At 48.7% G+C, this 21,433-nt stretch overlaps 1 protein-coding gene across 1 annotated transcript in view; it reads left to right on the top strand.

Annotated features, from left to right (window-relative positions):
• Siah3 (siah E3 ubiquitin protein ligase family member 3) overlaps positions 1 to 17,837 on the top strand; it is a 66,972-nt gene extending 49,135 nt beyond the window's left edge. The window contains exon 2 of the mRNA XM_028878242.2: positions 16,030 to 17,837. Within this exon, the coding sequence (XP_028734075.1) occupies positions 16,030 to 16,701 (672 nt within the window). The 3' untranslated portion in view covers positions 16,702 to 17,837. The remainder of the gene's footprint in view (positions 1 to 16,029) is intronic.
• The last annotated feature ends 3,596 nt before the right edge of the window (positions 17,838 to 21,433 follow it).

The raw sequence follows: 21,433 nt of genomic DNA, 5'->3' as shown, positions 1-21,433 counted from the left end.
GCAGGATTTCCTAATATTCTTGAGATTGGAATGCATTACCTCCTAATCAGAAAACAGTAAGTTGAAAAACAGTTCCCTACCAGCCTACCGTTATCTGAGGTAGAAAAAGAGATTGTTGGTATGTCCCATCTAGAGAAGGGCTTGACTTTGGGATGTTACACACATCCTTTCTCTGCTGAAGATTTATCCTCCTCGTTACGCTTGCTCTTTACTTAACATTAGGATTCGATCCAGGTCCCTGGCTCCTCTACCAGCTAATGAGCTAAGCTTAGGAAGGAAAGCTCAGCTTGGAACGGCAAGAAATATGAGCTGCACACCATCTACATGGGGATGACTGAGTGTTGGGGAACAGGAAGTGCCCCCATGCAGACAGATCCCACCTTCTCAATTCTTTGTCCATGTATGTCAGTAGAAATGGTCTCCACCTCCCAGATGTAAGGTTGAGATGATACCCGTGATGTGCTTAGGACAAACAGTGTGTGATTCAGACACAGCCCTCCCTGTCTCTACTCACCTCAGACTTCCCTCACAAGTGGATTTTGTCTTTAAAACATCATTTCTCATACTGTCCAGGAGAGAAGTATCATATCCACTTTGTAGTCATAGAAACTGAGGATTGAAAGAAAAAGGGACTTCCCCTTGCTCATCAAAGCAGAGGAGGAACTTGGTCCCTATGGCTACTCTGTTTTTCTCAGAGCTGCATCCCCTGCCTCATCAGCCACCACTGAGTCTGCCTGTGGTGCCTTGGTTCCCTTTCTCATCCCACACAAGGAAATAGAAGCTTCATTCTGAGACCCATCCATAAGGACTTGTGACCTTTAGACATGGATTAATGTACAGTGAGTGGTGGAGACCAAGGGCCATGGGCATGAAGAGTTCTAGCAATGGCGAGAAACTGAGGAGGCTTGGGTTCATTCTGGCTGCTTGCCACAAGGCTGGGACATTGACAGACTCAATGGCCTCAAAGACTTGCCATTTCTTTGTTTTCTGGGGAAGACTTGGGTACCATTATCAGCTTGTCTTTTGTCAGAAATAGTCTCCAGTACTAGCATCGCATCACGGAGGAATTTTAGAGGTAGCCATGGAATGGGGGCGGGGGTATGGAGAAAGACAAGGTCTTTCAAATCATCCTCTTTGGCACGTAATTTATGCATACATAAATTGTCTCCAAGGCTCCTTAAAGGAGTCCCAGAGTTTGTCTCACCCACTGAGCAAGGTTCTGTTCGCTCCCCTTCTGAACTTCCTCTCCCAATGGGTTGAGAATTCAGAGATGAGAAGGCAGGAAGGTTGGGACAATTTGCACTCAAGACAGGTTAAAACATATTCTTTGACATCTTAAAGTTTTGAAAGGGTTTATTTGAGTAGATAGTCCAAAAAAAGAAACCTCCAAATCAAAGTGGGTAGAAGCAGTTGCTAGGGAATTGTTGTAAGATGTGTGTAGAAACAAAGCAAATAAATTATTGGGTGGGTTAAAATATGAGCCATTGCTTTCTTTGGACATCCGAGGTAAGGGGGTCAAGACAATGTAACCAATGTCCAGTTGGCTGCCTGAGACTGACTGAGCTTGAGTTTTATCTGGATAGTATAGGAATCCAGTGTATTACAACCACTTTGACTAACTAACTAACTAACTAAAGTTCTTTGTATTTGTCAGGGTTCTTTAGAACAAAACTAATAGAACAAATACATATTTTTTTGTTTGTTTGTTTGTTTTGTTTTTGTTTTTTTCGAGACAGGGTTTCTCTGTGTAGCTTTGCGCCTTTCCTGGAACTCGCTTTGGAGACCAGGCTGGCCTCGAACTCACAGAGATCCTCCTGCCTCTGCCTCCCAAGTGCTGGGATTAAAGGCGTGCGCCACCACTGCCCGTCACAAATACATATTTTAAGAATTTCTTGAATCAACTTGTGCCGAAATAGCAACAACAGCTGTCTCGTACCTGAGAGGCTGAGAACCCAGCCTCTGTCCTTGAGGTTGGCGTCTCAGCAGTGGCAGTAGTCCGGTTATAGAGAGCTGTCTCACACTGGAGAGGCCAGCGATCCTGTAGCTGCTCAGAGCACAGGACTGGGCCCACCTCAGCAGTCCCAGTCTCGTGCCCAAACCCTGGACGGCTTCTCCAGAGCTGCGGGTCTCAGTCGACAGCGGAAGCCTGGAGGCACCGGATCTAAGAAGGCAGCAGCCGCGGAGTAAATCAGCTCGACAGCAAGACAGACAGCCGAGCCAGCCAAAGACAAATCATCTCCCTTCAGCCAGGCCCTTTTGCACCTCGCCTGTTACCAAAAGGATTTGGGGTGGCTCTTTCCACATCAATTAAGGCAATCAGGTCAGATTTTCAGCTGAGGCTCCCTACTCGGGTCATCCTAATTTATGGAGAGTTGGCTTTAAAACCAGCTACCGCATCCTTTACTGAAATATCCTTCTATTCTGCCGGAACCTGATCAGGGTCCCCTCTGACCTTTCTCGTACAGGTGACATAGTCTCCTTCCCTTTGAGAAGGAGAGGGGTCACACTTGTTTTGTTCACCGTCTTATCCTCAGCACCTCACAAACCATAACATAAAATGCACGGTGATGGGTGAACAGATGGATGGATGGATGGATGGATGGATGGATGGATGGATTTATTATATATAGGGTTGTAGAAACCAGTAGGTCCTGGAAAAAAGCACATTTGTTTATGACTTATTACTTAAAACTGAGAGAAAGAGAGAGAGAGAGAGAGAGAGAGAGAGAGAGAGAGAGAGAGAGAGAGAGAGAAGCTGCTTTGGAACCCTGCGCATAAAAACCTCATTAAACTAAATAGTAGAAAATTATGAGCAGCTATAAAAATTGGATAATTTATTAATTTAAGCTAAATTCTTTACTAACATACGAGTTTAAATACCGTGAGAAGAAGATTAAGGTACCTCCATTCTGCAGGTAAGAATTCCCTCAAGGCTCTGCTTCCCCAGCCCCCCTGTGAGTCCCCTGCTCTACCAGCTGTCTGCAGGGTTCTGCCTGACTTCTAAATCAGGCAGCTAGCCAGCTCAGGGTACAGCCTCCGTTACCGCTATTGTGAAGGCGACAACGGAGTCCCGTGGGACCGAGAGCAAAGACAGAGGGTGATGGCTGAGGTCATTTAGGAGCTTCTCCTTGCTTCCTACTGGGGTATCAGGTATTTTTGTGGGGGTTGGGGGTAGGGAATCCCAGGTCTGATGCAAGGACTCAAGGCAGAGGAAGTGCACCTCTCACTCTTCAAGGTCCAGTGACCAAAGCTCCAGCTTCCCCGGGGAGCCGGTCCAGCCGCTCTGCAGCCACGCTTGCGTGTTAACGAGTTGCGTAGGTGATCTGTGCGCACACCGCACGGGGCTGAGGACTGTGGGGTCTAGCCCACTAGGCAGAGTAGTCAAGGGGGGGGGGGTTCTGGTGCTCGTGAAACTGCTAGGAACGTTCTACGTGATTTATACACGTGTGGGGTTTGGGGTAGGGTGAGCTCCAGATGCCTCCTCCCCTCCACCGATCCCCAAGGCATGAGGAGGAGAGAAAGGAAGTAAGCCCACTCTCCCCGGTGGTCACAGGGAACCCAGCCACAGGCGTTATGCAGGATAAAGAACTTTAGTCCAGAGAAGGCTGAACTAGAGGCTGGGGACTTAATCTCTCATTAAGAGACCAGGCCTCTCTGGATAGGCGAGACAGTTGTTTAGTTTAGGGGGCCCCCAGGCAGTGGGATGGGGATTGTCTCTGGTGCATGAGCTGACTTTTTGGAGCCCAGTGCCTATGGTGGGACACCTTGCTCAGCCTTAGTGCAGGGAGGAGGGGCTTGGACCTGCCTCAACTGAATGTACCAGGCTCTGCTGACTCCCCATGGGAGACATTGCCTTGGAGGAGATAGGAATGGAGGGGTGGGTTAGGGGGGAAGGCTGGGGGTGAGAGGAGGGAGGAGAAGGGGATCTGTGGTTGATATATAAAATGAATAGAAAACTTCTTAATGAGAGAGAGACAGAGAGAGAGAGACACACACACACACACACACACAGAGAGAGAGAGAGAGAGAGAGAGAGAGAGAGAGAGAGAGAGAGAGAGAGAGAGAGAGAGAGCAGGCCTTTTGGAGAGTCTAGAAGCTTCATAGAAAGAGAGTGCTCTCCAATATGGAAAAGGGGAACAAAAACCAAGGTAGAAATGGAGCCATGATGAATTCTGGGAAGAAATGCATACATGGGGACAATTTAAATCGCCTTGAAGTAGCACCAACTAATTATCCTAGAACACTAATAAACTTGTTCCTTAGAGACATACCACAGCTTTAATAACTCAGAGATGAACTGTGGATGAATGAATTATTTGGTACTGGATACATAGCTAAGCTCCCAAGCCCAGAGGACAGCAATTTTCCCTTCTTGCTTCATACCTCCCCCAAGCCTGATTTTTATTAAATATACACCCCGTATCTGGCAAAGATCTAGACTTTAATAAAACACCTGCCCCACCTCACTTATAAGAATACTGAGTGCTCTCAGGAGCTGTTTGAGGCTGCACTGTTCCTCAGGTTGGGGTGAGGGGAGCCACGTATGCAGTGGGGTGCCTCCTTCTTTCAGAGCTGAACCCTTTAGTCTCAGAAAGGAGCTTTCTGGCTCTAGGATCACAGGACACGTTACACACTCCCACAGGCAGGGCTGTGGACTTCTTCAATGCTAGTCTTGGTTTCCCAGACCCTGTGGCTCTCTAGAACTCACCCTCAAAGCTCTTGGTCTCCATTGTTCTGATCCAAGTGTGACTCTCACGCCCTTGTTCCCATCCCCCAGCTAGCTATTAGCATCACAGGCAACAGATACACCATCCAATAGATGAGCCCAGCAGATGGCAAGGTGAAAGGCAGGGCCTCCTGAATTCTTAATCCTGTGAGACAGTCCCATTTATCGGTGACCTAGCAACAAGAGCCATAGACACTCCTCCCACCCCACCCCCAAGAGCCCTGAAGGAAAGACACTCAAGGAAGAAAGAAGTTGCTGATGAGGATTATAAGTTATAATTCAATGTGTTCATAGGATTGTCTTAAACTCACAAAGCATCATTGCCTTAACCAAATGCTTCACAGTGATAATGGCAGCGGTGGTGGTGGTGGTGGTGATGATGGTAGTGGTGGTCATGATGATGATGGTGGTGGTGGTGGTGGTGGTGATGATGGTGATGATGATGGTGGTGGTGGTGGTGGTGATGATGGTGGTGGTGGTCATGATGATGATGGTGGTGGCTATGGTGGTGGTGATGGCTGCGGCAATCATTTATGGATGGCCAGTTATATTCCACTTACTCAGGTAGGCTTGCTCTGTGCATTGTAGCCAGTATTCATTGGCAAGGTGGAAATATTCAGTTAAAAAATTTTGCTAATGAAAATATTAATACCAGCTGAAATTATCAGGAGTCTTTAAAGGATTGTTAGTCAACTAAGAACCACCCACATTCCAGAATCATGGCATGTTTCCACTGTGCCATATTTTCACTATATACATGCTCCATACACCCTATAAAGTCCTCCATCCCGACCTGGTCTGCCAATGTCTGTTTTTCCATCCCCTGCTCAGAGGCAGCCATTCTGTGCTCCCTCAACCCCATAAATCTCTTGCATGAGGTCTGTTGCCTGGTGTGATTTTTGTGGCATCCTTTGGCCCTGATCGCCAAGATACTCCTTCATCACAAAACCCTTTCGATGTTTAGAAGGGCCTTCATGATTTATAATCTTGTCTACTTCAGGTAAAACTCTAGAAATTATGTGAAGTGTGGGTCCTTAGCCCCAGCCAACTAGTTTTTGCTGATGATGGTGATGTTGTATCGACTACCTGTGTCTTTCTCACTTTGGGCTCTAGTATTACGAACATTCTCTGTACCTTATTCAGTCTTTACCCACGCTCTGGGAGATCTTATAATTCCCACTTTATACATTGAGAAACTGAAGCATGAAGAGGCTAATTAAAGAGTCCAGGGTTCATACCCATGTTTGTGTGACTTCAAAATTCAATTTTCTCTCTATTCAGCATCCCTGACTTCCCATCTACTCTTGATAAAATGATATGTATCCCATTTTAAAGATACACTCTATGAAAGCCTAATTGGCCAAAAGTGGTTATTTGAACTTAAGCCTGCACTGGGGATATGGGGTGCGTGCGTGCCTGTGTGTGTGCGCGTGCGTGCGTGCGTGCGTGCGTGCGTGCGTGCGTGCGTGCGTGAAATAGCATGGCCCTTTGCTCCAGATATGTGTGATCTGGTTGTTAGCATGGTGTGTGGAGTGACGAGTACTCTGGGTGCAGACAGCACGTCTCTTGATAGTAACGTCATCTCCAGTTTCACTTATTCAGGCCAGAGTCAAATACTAAGGTAAGATATCAGAATTCTGAGCAGAGATCCCAGGTAGACAGGAGAAGGGACCCTCCTTTTTCCCTCAATCTTAATGTCAGGGCCCAGAAGGCTTTGAGGAATATGTGTTTGTAAGCATGGGCTCATCCAGGGTGGGAGACTCAGAGACAATTGAGGAGTTAGGATCGGTCAGGTCTAATACGATATTTTAGCGAACTATCCGTCACCTGAAACACTGGACAGCTTTAAAGTCTGGTGTAACTCAGTGAGGTCCGCTTCCACTTGTTTCTACTCTGATTCTACAAAACAGCAGTTTGAAGACATGTCCAAGAACAAGGACACGAGTGACTGAATAAATACTCTGGGTCCCACTGCCCCCCAGATCTTTACATACTCAAAGTCCCAGGATTACTACAGCCATCCCTGGGAGCAAGTCACCGGTTCAGAGTTGGGCAGAGCTTTGATTTTTGTCTTTGTGGGGGGAAGAGGTGAGGAGAGCAGGTTTAAGTTATTATAAACATTCACTGCGGGTCCATTTGTTCAGCCGAGAAAGAATTCAGAGATAGTCAATGGGAAAGATGCCCTCGTGCTGACAGCCCCGAGTACCAGAGACTTTCAAGCTGATGTTCCATGTCCGGAGACTTACAGCTTTAAGCCTTAAGCATTAGAAGCTTATGACTCTGAGTTTTCTAAGTTAGAGGCTTACTGTTCTAGGCGCTCATGGCAGAGGTTGGTTCTCTGGGCTTACAGAACAAATACCCAGTGACTAGAGTTGCAGTTTCCATGACTTAGGCATCAGGACCCTCAGCGCTTTAACCCTTGGTAGCTCCTAAACTCCTCTGTAGTGGCCTCGGCTCCCCTGGCTCCTCACAGCCGCTTATCTCAAGTCATTTCAATGGCTGGGCCGTTCCTTGCTTTCTCGGTACTCAAGCTGCCCTTCGTGGTTGTAGCTCCTATAGGTTCTGTCCTCTGGTGCTTTTCAAACCCTCCAGTCCCTTCCTCGTGTGAAGGCTCTCAGCTTTGATTTTCTAACCCCTCAGTCCTCAGTAGCTCTCTGGAACTGACAGACATCTCTTAGTGTTTCTGCTTTGGACCAGGCTGGCCTCAAACTCACAGAGATCCGCCCAACTCTGCCTCCCGAGTGCTGGGATTAAAGGCGTGCGCCACCGCCACCGCCACCGCCGCCGCCGCCGCCGCCGCCGCCGCCGCCGCCGCCGCCACCACCACCACTGGAATTCCTCAGCCACTTCTTTTCTGTGGCTGTCACTGCTGCTGTTACTGCCAAGGACAGAAACCCTAGGGTTTGGTTTGCTCTGTGTGTAATCCAGCCCACCCTATTGTATCCATGATAAAGACCACAAGTAGACAAAAGATAATTCACAAAGCCTTTATCATGGCCCACTGTTACAATGCAGGGTACAGGCGAGCATCTTAGGCTAACTCAACAAGACTGAGAAACAGCTGGCTTGTATTGCTGGAAAAGGGGTATGGCATGTGCAGTTCTACCAATCACAACCTTGTATGTATTAATCTTTAGTTCCACCAATCACAAGCCTCACATTACACCAATCTCTGGGCTTCTTGCTGAATGGCTCCGGAGGCCCCCCTCTCAGCCAGAGTGAGAATAGCTGTAGCAAATGTAGGGTCTTCTAAAGTTTGCCAAGAATTGCTTTGCCTGGAGTGGAATCTTCCAAAATAGTACAAGTTGCCTGGACGGGTGTTACTGGAGCAAGGCTTCCTGAAGCGAGCATCATGATCTCAGCATCAGCAGTGGCTGCAGTGAGCCTTGCAGCTGGAGTCGACTTTCAAAGCGACCACAGAGAATCCAAAGCAGTCAGGCCAAGGAAGAGACTCTTGGCTGACAACTCCCTGCTCAAGTCACGCAGGCGTAGGTTTCTGTCAGTGCTCCTCAAGCAGTAACTGGTCCACTTCTGATCATTTGTACTCATTTAAAGCATCAAAATGTGTCATAATAAAGATCATAAAGATCTAACATGAAATTAACATTCTGAACAATACTTGACATAGTACTTACTCTCAACCAAATACCCTGAGGAAAGATTGGTCCCAAATTATTGAGCCCTTTTAGGTGTCGAATAACGTGGTAGAGAGACACAGAAGTCCATAATGAAATTCCTAACCCCAAGAAACTTGTATTGATATAAGGAAGACAGATGTAATACCTATATTTTTGATATATACTTTAATGTGCATTATGATTTTATAGTATTGTTGAGCGTTATGGAGTGGAATGATGTAGGGTGAGATATTGAGCATTGCTTTTAAGGGATGACAGCCCCAGAGCAAATGCTACTTTAGAGCAGAAGTGTGGATTTTCTGACAGTGTATCAGTCAAAGGACATAGGTATGTGCAAGGGCCCTGTGCAGGTGTGTATATCAGCAAGGTCAACAGTCAGCACAGGCCACTGTGGACAGAGCACAATGCATGAGATGGAAGAGAAAAGAACTCAAGACCAGACAGCTGAGAGGAGGCCATGACATGCTGGTTCCTGGTGACCGTGAGAGGAAGTTCGGGTTTCATTGTAAATGATGAAAAACCCTTAGACTATTCAGTGAGACATGCTCCAGCCTGTCCGAGGACAAGGACAGACACAGGAAGACCCAGGTCTTAGTTTGGGATTTTTGTTTTTGTTTTTGTTTTTGTTTTGTTTTGTTTTTCGACTCAGGGTTTCTCTGTGTAGCTTTGCGCCTTTCCTGGGACTCACTTGGTAGCCCAGGCTGGCCTCGAACTCACACAGATCCGCCTGCCTCTGCCTCCCGAGTGCTGGGATTAAAGGCGTGTGCCACCACCGCCCGGCTAATTTGGGATTTTTGGATACCATGACAAACTACCACTTGTAGACAGACACATGGCTCACCTTTCTGGAGCTCAGGCCACTGTCAAGAAAGACTCTGGATAAATGCGTTGTGTATAGAAGGAACACGCAACCAACAGACTAGACCCTGCTGGAGGAAGGGACCCCTCGTGGGTAGATACAATGTAGATCCACAGCGGCACTGCAGAGGATGGGAGGGCTGGGCGCTTAGGATGGGACAAGTTGAATTTGTCGAGTTCTCCGTCATGATGATGTCTTTGAAGAACTTTGAAACAACCATACCTGGGACAATCAGGCAGTCACCCAGGACACACCTCCGCCCACTCAGAATCTGTCAGCACACCTGCTTTCCGTGTTTAGACTTGCATATGTAACAGTTTCTAGAAGGCTACCTAAGGTTAGGGCTCTCAGTCAGCCGCAGCAGCCTCTGTGGTTAATGGCTCAACACTTCTCCCAATTCCCGGCTGTCCCGATCTGCTGAGCTTGCTCTCTCAGTGAAGCTTGACACATCTCCCGCCGTCATCCCGTGGTCCTGAAGCCATCCCACACGGATGACTTTAGTTAGTGGGGTTCCAGGTAATTAAATTTTAACCTTTAAACTGCTCACGTAGGCCCAGATTCCACTTCCAGCTGCAATACAAAAGTCGAACTCTGCAGAAAGTTGCTTCTAAGAAAAATCTTCTCATCTACAAGACTCATTAGCATGCTCCAAATCTCACAGATAAAAAAAATCAGAGCCAGAGATAAATGGAAAGAAAGCAGCTTCCCTCCAGCCAAATGCTCTGACTGCAGGTCTGCCCTGAACACCTGCAGGGCTCACGGCAAAATTACAATCAAAAGCTCTCTCTCTCTCTCTCTCTCTCTCTCTCTCTCTCTCTCTCTCTCTCTGTCTCTCTCTCTGTCTGTCTCTCTCTCTCTCTCTCTCTCTCTCTCTCTCTCTCTCTCTCTCACACACACACACACACACACACACACCCCTAAAATATTTCAAAGTAAAAACTCCAGGTATGAGAGCCTCTACAAATATGTTTCATTTTTCTAACTTAATAATTAATACCTTCATAATAAACTATGTGCACAATTCCAGTCAACAGTCTATCTGTGTCCCCTTTCTTCCAAATCTGGCTCATTCTACACTGTGAGGAGCCTCCCCTGAAGCAGAGCGGACACTCTGGCTCACACAGTCAAATTCTTCTGACCTTCCCCCAGACACCCACCCGTTGGCTACTCTTTGAGACCAAGGATTTGCCTTCTGATTGATGGAACTGTGAATAGCATAGACTGAAGGGAACTATCTCGGCCATTAGGAGGGAATTCCAGCATCCCAGCCACCTGGATGGAGTATGGAAATATGGATAGAATGTGGTAGATTGGAGGGCTCTGGGTGGACCCATTAGCTACCATCTCAATTACTGTTCTATTGCTGTGAGGAGACATCAAGGCAACTCTTATAAGAGAAAGCATTTAATTGAGGCCTTGCTTACAGTTTCAGAGGCTCAGAGTCCATTATCATCATGGCAGGGAACATAGGTGGAGAAGCAGCAAGAGCTACAGCCTGATCCACAGGCAGACAGGTGGACAGACAGACGGACAGACAGACGGACAGATAGACGGACAGACTCTGGGCTTGGCATGGGCTTTGGAAACTTCAAAGCCCACCCCTAGTGACACTCTTCCTCCAATAAGGCCACACCTCTTAATCCTTCTAATCCTTTCAAATAGTGCTACTCCCTGGTGTCTAAGCTTCCACATATATGAGCCTACAGGGCCATTCTTGTTGAAGCCACCATCTTATGGGAAGCTGCTTGTCTTATGGGAGGATGGCCCTAGAGATCAACAATAATCTTTGCTTGGCTGGAGTTACCTGTGTGTGGATAGTAGGAAAGTGTGAGGAGGCTCTTGAGCCATTTGTTAGGTCAACGATCCTGTTGAGGTACATGAGAGAAAATCAGCCTAGATGTATCCAGGAGATTGACAGATTTCCTGAGCTAACCCAGCAGACTGCACTTCCCAATCTATTTGTCCCTTGCAATTGAGGAGAAAAGGACTGATGCTTTCCAGTAAACCCTAAGAGGTAAAAGCAGAAGGAATGCCTCTCTGGCACGTGACCTTCCTTCCTCAAGGCTTCTCTTTTGCTTCCCTGACAGCTAGAGATGGGCCAGAGCCCACCTCCTTGTCAAGCTTGAATGTAGCTTCTGTGTCCCTTTCCTCTCAGGTTCAGCATAAGCAGCTTCCAGGACTCCATCCTGACGAGCTCACAGCTGTGGATTCATGGACACACTCACACACACACACACACACACACACACACACACGGATATGTTTCTCCAGCAGCTGAGGAACCAGGGTGGAGGAGAGAGCCACCAGTGCATATGGACAAGAAGGGGGTCCAGTTGATGAGTCACGTGATTGTTCTCTCATTCCAATAGTGCATACTCATTGGGAATCTGTCAGCCACCTGGAGCTGCAAAATGCTGGTCTATGCCCACCCCAGGACCCGGCACTGGGCAAACTAAATATAACCCCTGTCATCAGTGACTCCAGCCCGATGGCTGAGGAGAGCAGGTCGCCAGTGACTGGTTTTCAGTGCAGGTTGAAAGTGAGTTGCTTTACGACCACGTCACAGGTCAGGGGGCAAGGCGGTAACCCTGTCATCAGGCTGGGACCGTGTCTGACACAGCTGAGTGAACCAGTGTGTCCCAGAGGAGGCGATTAAAATGCATCTGGGCTGCAAATGTGTGCTAAGCATGTGTGTGTGCGCCAGGCACTGCACTCACATCCACAGTGAGTCTAGTGAGAAGATAACACGGATAAACCCACTGATGCTGCTCAGCAAGGGAGTGGACCTAGAAGCCAAAGGCCCCGCGGTCTGAAGCCTAGGGACTCAAGGGTGCATTTTGCTGATGTTCTCACGGCGACACCCCCATTTTCTTTCTGATCCCTCACATGACCAGGGATCTCCTTCAAAAGAGGACCAGCCTCCTGGGAGGCTTTGAGGTCACAGACTGGTGACTATGTGGTCATCTCCGTGGGTTTCTTACATTATTTATGTGTCACTCCTGGGTCTTGGTTTAAAACAGATTTATCCACCAAAGTTGTCGTTTTCTTCCTTTTGCAGTAGCATCCCTTTCCCTCTTATGGAGTAAATTGATGGCATGGATACATCCTGACTCACCAACACCTCCACGCCCAACTGCAGGGGTTTTAGTCACCAGGAGAGAAACTGCATGCAGAAATAGTTCTCTTTGTTCACTTTTGGGTGGTGGGGTTGGGCTCTCTCTCTCTCTCTCTCTCTCTCTCTCTCTCTCTCTCTCTCTCTCTCTGTGTGTGTGTGTGTGTGTGTGTGTGTGTCCCCTCTCTCTGTCTCGCTCTTTCTCTCTATCTCTCTGTGTCTTTCTCTCTCTGTGTGTCTCTGTCTCTCTCTCTGTCTCTCTCCCTCTCTCTCTCCTCTCCCTTTCTCCCTCCTGTTAGTTCTCTGGCAGTCTCATCCATGTATGTAACGGATTTCAGTCACTGTCATTGCCCTCTCTCATTCACCTCCCTTCGAAACCTTCTTCTTCCCTACAAGCTCCCTTCCCCTTCCATGTCTTCCTTTTGCATGTGATCCACTCATTCAGTTAGAGTCGCTTCCAAGAGCATGGGTAGGGTTTTGTTTTTGTTCTTCTGTCACAAGGGCCACTATTCAGTGGCTACACCAATGAGGAAATGGGCACTTTCTCCCCCAGCAACCATTAACTGCCAATAGTCCCCCCACACACACACACACCTCAAGGTACCCCAGCCATGATGAAACGTTGGCTGGACCAGTCTTGTACAGATGACCACAGCTGCGGTGAGTCCGTGAGTACAGGGGTCATGTCACATCCAAAAGATGTATTTCTGTCTGTCGCCCTGCCCTCCGGCTCTTACACTCTTCCTTCCCCATCTTCAGCACTGTTCTCTGAGCCTTGGAGGGAGACATGCAGATGTCCCATGTAGGGCCAAGCGCTCCACCATCGCTAACCCTTTGCACTGTGCCAGGCTGGGAGTCTCTGCATTAACTGCCTGCCCTCCTGCTCTTAGGAGCTTCTCTGAGTATAGCACTAATCTGTGCTTATAAAGAGCAGTGTTTACAAAAGCAGCTTGACAATGTTTTTTTCTGAGACAGGGTCTCACACTACAGCCCAGGCTGACCTCAAACTCATGGTCATCCTCCTGCCTCAGCCTCCCAAATGCAGGAATTACAGCCTGCAGTGAAGTAAAAGCTTAAGCTTCTGCAACTCCCATCTCAGAGGCTGGGTACCAAGTATTTATAGAAGAAACTTGCAGGACCCATTCGCCGAAGGGGGAGTTTGTCTGAGTTCTCACGACTGACTCTCCTCACACATCACAGAGAGTCCATTCAGAGCATCTGCTATGCTGATTGACAAGCCACTAATTTCCCCAATGAGAACCCATGCGTAAGTGTTAATTAGCAGCATCTGGTGTGAATCAGAAATACAGATACCAATTGAGGCAATTGTACTCATTATCTCTGGTGTATGGTCTCTTCCAATAAAACGTTAGGTGATCATGCTGAGGTGCGAATTCCCGAAACAAGCATTGACAGCACCCGGGAGCATGGTGTTAAAATGTATACATTTAGATCCCGCTCGCCGTGAGAAAGTATTTTAAAGAAGAATGCAGGCATGATCATACAGCCCACAGGAACGTGTCACCCACCTAAGCCCCGAGATTCAGCTAAGAACTGAATTTGGGGGTGGGGGCTAGTATGTGCTACATAGAAAGGATGCTCTGTCTCAGTGACGAAGATTCATTGTGACTTCTTAGCTCACTTTTGGTTGTTGTTGTTGTTTTGTTTTGTTTTGCGGTTTCTTTGTGTAACAGTCCTGGCTGTCCTGGAACTCACTTATAGACCAGGCTGGCCTCGAACTCACAGAGATCTGCTTGCCTCCGCCTCCTGAGGGCTGGAATTAAAGGCGTGCGCCACCATACCCGGCCTTAGCTCACTTCTTAACCGTTGGTGGAGTGTTCCGGTGTCCTCCCGGGCTTGTGATGTTCATAATCACTGCAGGTTTTGAGAGAAAGATGTGGAGAGACAGGAAAACCCAATAAGCAGCATTCAGCTTTTCCCTCTGACTGTCTTTCCCAGAAACAGAAAATGGTTAAACACTAAAGCACTAAGTCTCATTTATCCTCACTTCTGGGCCAACCTGACTGCTTACTTGGGATCAGGCCTTGACGTTAGCCCCATCCTGCAGTCCTGGCCCCCAGTATTCCACCACTCAACCTAATTGTCCCTCCACTGTCTGGATAAAAGGCCTTGGCAACATCGAACCTGCCCTTCTCCCAGGAGTCAACCCTTGCTCACTAGTACAAACAAACGTCAGTGCATCACTGAAAGCTGTTCGCAGAATCTCCTTTCTGTTCACATAGCCTGGCCCGGTTCCTGGAGGCCAGTGGAAAGGAAAACCAACCCTCTGAGTGAGGCTCCTGGCCACGGGGATCAGAGGCTGGAGAGAGGGTCCCGGATAATTCCAAGGACATATTTCCCCCTCCTGAAGCCAGGATTCAGAAGGACAGCCATTACCAAGCAGAGGAGTGTGGCTGATCAAATTAAGAAACGTGTTGTAAAATTCAATTACACCCTCGGTGGAAATAGTCTCACTAATGGTTAGGGATAGAATTATACCCAGTCTACATTTCTAAACCCAATTTTGTGCATTATTCTAAAGGTTAATTCAAAACCTCTCTTCCAAATGGGAAGTTAAACCCAGGCAATAGAAGGGCGGCATCCACTGCCTGGCTAAGGGTTTATCAGTGGTAAGAGTTCATTAGTTTTAATTAGTGTAATCACTAATGTTGCATTAACAGTTTAGTAAAGGAAAGTAATTACTCACACATCCACTGTATTAGATGGGAAGATTAGGATTCATTTTCCAAAAAATGATTAGCATTTTGCCAATTAAACAAATCCCTTCTCCCTGCCAGGAGCCCCGTGACCTCCCTCACCCAGGATCGTTTAAATGAAACATATTTTGCATCAAAAGATGGAGCAGGGAGAAATGGAGAGTTAAGGCTGCGTTTATTTTTAGTTCTTTCTCCGGGTGCAGAGAGTGCGCAGGTCTCCGTGAGTTCATAATGCCATACTCCATTTGCATAGCTGTTTGCTTCGGTCTCCTCTGATTATGCCCCTGTCTTCCATGTGACACCACAGCAATTAAAAAACAAAAATGGCTAGTGATGGTGGAAGACGAAACCAGAAAGACTAGGTGGAAGGGCCATCACTTGGGTCCAATACTGGGACTCCATATTAGCATGTCTATTGGTGTTGAACCTCTTCTGGTCTTGTTTAGGTAGCCATGTTGCAGCAATATCGTGTCATTCCCAGGGGACACCATCTCACAGCAGGTGTCCAGGTCCTCTGGATCTTACAATCTTTTCCCCTCCTCTTCCATGATGTTCCCTGAGCCTTAGGTACAGGAGTCGTGTTGCAGATGTATCTGTTGGGGCTGGGCACCCCGGGACCAGTTGTTCTCTGCATTTTGACCAGTTGTGGTTTTCTGCAATGATCTCCGTCTGGAAAAAAAAAAAAAAAAAAAAAAGCCTTTTGATGAAAACTGAGAGTTACATTTATCAGGCAAAGCCAGTTTGAGAGCTGGCCTGTGGGTGTGGAGATGGCAAACAGGCTTAATCCGAGAGAGAGAGAGAGAGAGAGAGAGAGAGAGAGAGAGAGAGAGAGAGAGAGAGAGAGAGAGAGGCAAACATGCAGACATTCCATGCCTTCTCTGTACAGTCTGCCTTTAACACTTCTAACATCAGGAGAGCCGCACTGGGCACCGGAGACGAGCCTCGCACCCCGCTAACGCTCTTCTCTTTCTTTCCAGTATGTGTCCGGCAGACGGGCCATCACTCAGAACTCCACAGAGCAAGGTAGCTTCCACCCTCTCCATCTTCCCCACCACCACCATCGCCACCACCGTCACCACAGCCGCCTGTGCCACCATGCCCGCCCGCGCCACCTCCACCACCAGGAGGCAGGGCTGCACAGCGCTCAGGTGACAGCCTGCCTATGCCCCCTCTTCTCCTGCCAGTGGGAAGGTCACCTGGAGGTGGTGGTGCCTCACCTGCGGCAGATCCACAGGATTGACATCCTGCAAGGGGCCGAGATCGTCTTCCTGGCCACGGACATGCACCTCCCCGCGCCAGCCGACTGGATCATCTTGCACTCTTGCCTGGGCCACCACTTCCTGCTGGTGCTCAGGAAACAGGAACGGCACGCAGGGCACCCTCAGTTCTTCGCAACCATGATGCTGATCGGGACCCCCACCCAGGCCGACTGCTTCACCTATCGCCTGGAGCTCAACAGAAACCACAGGCGTCTCAAATGGGAGGCCACCCCGAGATCTGTCCTGGAGTGTGTGGACTCCGTCATCACGGATGGGGACTGCCTGGTTCTCAACACCTCGCTGGCTCAGCTCTTCTCTGACAATGGCAGCCTCGCCATCGGAATCGCCATCACCGCAACCGAGGTCGGCGCCACGGATGCCGAGATGTGATGCCGAGATGTGAGACCAGGAGCCGCTGGATATTCCCACTGCCTGTGCACCTTGAACCTCCAGCTGTCAGGACCTTCTTATTCCCCTTCCTTCCCTCCTTCTTTTCTTTCTTTTTCCTCTCAGGTAATTTGTGGTATTAGTTTTCATCTGCCCACGGGCATTATGTTATGTAAACATCTGTGATTCAAGATCTTGGTGTGAAATCTGTCTTGTGTTGTTGGTAAAGTTTTGTAGAACATTTGGGAGGTCCTACCAGAATAGTTATTTCCTGCCACCACCGGTCTCTTTCTCTACGGCTCCCAAAGGGAGCAAATACCAAGAAGCAGAGCACTGGTGTTAACCGGAGGCTCAGCTTCCAAACTGCTCCTTCCTCTTCTTTTCGGCTATTTAAGGCAGAGCCTAACTTGTCACGGCTGTCAGTCATGATGGATGCCTTCCCAGGAGTCTTAGGGTCAAAGCTAAGCTGCATGAGCATGAGAGACAGCGTCTCCTCCACAGCGGAGTCACCTAGAGACACACTTTGTGTCAGAAGCAGTCACCTGTTCCAGGGCTGGGGACAACTGTCAGATCCCAAACCCTCTGTTTTACAATTTCTCCTGGCCTCGTTCCCTGGCCATGCCATTCCCTTTGGCTTTGCCGTTAAAGCCCAGATGTTCTTGATGCCTTTCTGAAAATCGCTTTGCCTCGGGTGAGAAGCAGGATAGGTATGAGGCAGGAGAAAAGCTACAAGAAAAAAGAAGGCATCCGATTAACCTCTAACCTCTGGGAGCGCGTGCTTGCCTTGGCGAGACGTTTTAAATACATAAATTATGAATCCATCACTCCCCACCACCACCACGAGAGTAATACCTTCTTGTATCAGACAGAGAGCTGCTCTGTCCTTGATGCTTTATACATAAGAGCCACCATCAAACAGCGGGACTCCAGAAAGGAGCAGCTACGACCTCCAGCCTGAGGAGCTGACTCTGACACACGCTAGGCCTCCCCCTTTCCTCTCTAACGTGCTCTGTCGTCCTGTTCAGCACATAAGCATGGCTGCTTAGGAGTCAGCTCAGCAGATGCAGAAGGAAGCCTCAGGAACCCACCTCCCCTCAGCCTCCACTCCCGACCTCTACCCCCCAGCCCCCAACTCCCACCCCCACACCACACCCACCCACCCCTACCCTTACTCCCTACCCACCTCCAGCCTCATCCCTCCCCCCCTCCCTCTCTCCCCCCTCATCTTCCCACCCCCTAGAGGCTGCCCTCTCTTGTTTTGTTGTTAGAACAACGCATCAGCCTTTGGGGAAAGATCTTCCTGCACTGGAGGAAAATGGGGGTGGGGGTGGGGGGCAGGGAGTGGTGGTGTCTTCACTCTGCTTTCTTTCTGTTGCACATCTTAAAACCTTCCCCATGGGCCCACGTGTCCACAACATCCTTTCCGTCACTGTCCAGGTGCTAGGGGAAAACATGGCACCCAAAACCAGCCCAGCTCTCCACAGGGCTGTGTGGGCCTTTCTCCAGCTCATTCCCTTACCTCAGGCACGCCAGCTGGGCCTGGCTGGCCTCCGCGTGAACACTCCGTTTCCGGCAGATTGTCCTGGCTGCTGCCCATCGGCAATCTTCTCTCCACCAAAATTAATTCATCTTAAAATACACTACCCGTCCCCCAAGCTGGTTGATCTTCCAGCCACTTTCGTTGTGACACTGGAAACATACGTTTGTAGAATTGTGAGAACACAGTTCTTTCCAGCCATCCAGTCAGTCATTGCTGGGACTCGGACCTAGGGCTTCGTCTATCCATCTCGGGCCTGAGGAGCACAGCTAACTTTACTCACGGATTAGCACAGCGATGAGGCTCTGAGGTATCCTGAAGCTTGTGTCCTGTGGGCTCCAGGCCATTAGCCTCCAACCCCAGAGGGCCCTGACCCAAGGCTGCTGTGTCAGCCCAGGAGAGCCCAGCTGGTGTGGCTCCTTTCCTGTAACCCAGGACCTCCCTAGCTGTCTAAAGGCGTCAGAGGCCACCGTTCCTCTCCTGGCTTCTGATGGTCATTTGTAACGCACAGGCGCCCCAACTAAACACACACACACCACCTCAAGAAGAAGACATGTAGTGCTTACAGGACTCGGAGCTCCTGCAACGTTGCCTTCCCCTTGCGGCTGAGCCAAACTAGGAGGGACTGCAGGCCGTGGTTAGTGCACACTGCATTATGGGTAAGTGATCCCGGGCACAGAATGAATGGTGGTTCCTAGACATCTTCAGAACAAAGGTTAGGAAATGTCTCCTTTTCCTCCAACTATGGTGCTCCCAAGACGGCTTTTCTCTCCGCACTAATACGGGAAGAACAGAAGACAAAGGAACAAGCTAATACTGGTGAATTGGAAACAGAGGAGAGGAATGAGAAACAGTGTGTTTGAGTGTTATTGCTACCGAAAGGCTCTCTCCTTTAGTCTTGAGTAAATCCTCATCACTCTCCTCAACACACAGGTTGAGAGACATGTCATGACCTTGTCAAGGTCACACGTCAGACCACATGTAAAACTCAGCTCTACCGGTTCAGACTTAAGTGTTCTCAATAGGAAGATGACCCCCTAGTGTTCAGCGGGGTCTTGCTTCAGCAGTTGGAGATTGGAGACTTGAAAACTGAATGGGTCTTCACCCTGGAATGATGAGGAGAATCCAGAGGTAAAGGCTGGCGTATAATCCGCTTTTAGTGGCATTTTAGCATCGTGGAAGCGAGCTGGTCCTAGGGAGGCGGGAAGGAAGAGGCCCATGGAAGTCTCTGTGACCCTGTGTCCTTTTGCCTCCTTCGCCCACCGTCAGCGCCTCGTGCTCATGGATCCTGGAACCCGGTTTCCTCCCTCATGCCAAGACACTCACTCAACTTAAGGAATTCTCTGAGGAATGTTTGTGTTTTAATAGAATCCATAGACAGACAGACAGTAGCACTCATGAGAGACACAGCTGTCTGTATTTGAACCGGCAGCTGTGAGCAGTTTATCCAGAAGGTGTTTAAAGAGAAGCAGGTCTTGCCTTGAGTCTGAGCCTAAATGAATGACAGATGGAGGTTTAGCGATACAATGAAGATTGTTCCTAACAGTGAGTATGTGTATGAACCTGTACCTGGGATAGTTCTGACATTCCAGCAGCCACTGGGGACACTCATAAATGATCCGGATAGCTGTCACAGTAGGCCCGTGGCTGCCACTGACTGAAAGTTTCCTATATGACCCAGGGGGATAAGTACTTGGAACTTATTATCCCACATAATCCTCAAAACCACCACACGAAGCTGCTGCGATGTGTCGTGACGGATGAGAAACTTCAGTTAGCAAAGAGCAAAGCCAGCTCCACGGCCAGGCTTCCAACCACCTCCGTCCACGTCATCTCTACGAACTCGTGTGTTCCGGAGTCTCAGAAGACCCCAGTCATCAAGTCTGACCGGCATGGAAACCCTGCTTTGGTGTTTCGGTACCAAATGTACCCTTCCTCTTCCTCTTGTCTCCGTTTCTTCCAGCCCAATAGCTGACTTGTATCCGCATCGTTCCATTTTTAGAATTTTGTAGGTCAGTTATTACAACCATTATTGGAAAATTAACTTAACACATAATCTTACGATTAAATAAATTCTATTTAAAACAAGGACAATACTCGGGTTTCATTGCTTCCTGATTCTTTCACCCTTTTTCATTTCCTGTGCTCCTGATGCCATTTGCCTCACATCGGCAAGGAACATGCTCACAATGCTGCACCGGTGCCCACCTCCCTCCCAACTCAGCATCCAGGGGCTGGACAGGGAGAGCTCGCAATCAGCTAGGCTAGAAGGATTTACGCTACCGCCATTGGCAAATACTCTACGCCAAAATAGGACCAGAAAGTTCATTCTTAAGCCTTTACCGTCCCAGCCCAGTCTAAATCCTGCTGATGCCCACAGGGTGGGGAGAAAGGCCTTTGGAAGGAGACGTTCTTGGTGGGTACACAGATGGCAGTCAAGCAGAAAGTTGTCTGGGAAATGCGACTCTACTGCGGAAGAGACCCTGGGGCCTCCGAGTAGCTTCCAAGAGCATTTCTTGCCCAGAACACCCTTCAGACTTCCCTACCCTGGCCTGTGCTGCTGTGCAAAATCCTATCTGCTGGCTTTCATGAGGAACCAGGACCCACAAAACCAGCCTATTGGCAACCCCGACCTAAAAGCAAAACCAAGCGCTGTAAAACTGGAATCCCCTCTATCATTTTCTCTCATAGCTTCCCCTCCCTCCTTCTCCCTTACCTATAGGTCAAAATGTTCTCTAAAGAAATGCTTTACTTTGGGACTAGAGATTGGAAACAGTCAGCATTTGAGGAGGACATAAGTAGTGGTTTCAAATATCACATAAAATGTGTTGCCAAGGAAGGAAAGGGAGACCCTGGTGCGTTATGAATCAAGAGACTGAGAAGGCATAGGTGAGGGCGGGGGGGGGGGGGGGGGGGTCATGGGAAAGACAGACGAGGCCAGCACCTTCCTTCCTGCTCTGGCTCCTTTACTTGATATAACCCAACAAGGAGACTGCCAGGCAGGGCATGGTTCCCACTGTCACAAAAGTCACAGGACCTTGGAAGTCCTGTGCCTGGAAACAGGCAGATAATCTGAGGTGAATTGTGAATCAAGGGGCTGGAGAGACGACTCAGTCCATAAGATGTGTGTGCCTGATGACTAGAATCTGTCCCCAGCACTCACATAAAAGCCCGGGGATGCAGTATGTGCTTGTAATC

The sequence above is a fragment of the Peromyscus leucopus genome, chromosome 9 (assembly GCF_004664715.2).
Source record: "Peromyscus leucopus breed LL Stock chromosome 9, UCI_PerLeu_2.1, whole genome shotgun sequence".
Taxonomy (NCBI): Eukaryota; Metazoa; Chordata; class Mammalia; order Rodentia; family Cricetidae; genus Peromyscus; species Peromyscus leucopus.
The sequence above is the reverse complement of the archived record's forward strand: the minus strand, read 5'-3'. Positions and strand labels throughout refer to the sequence as shown.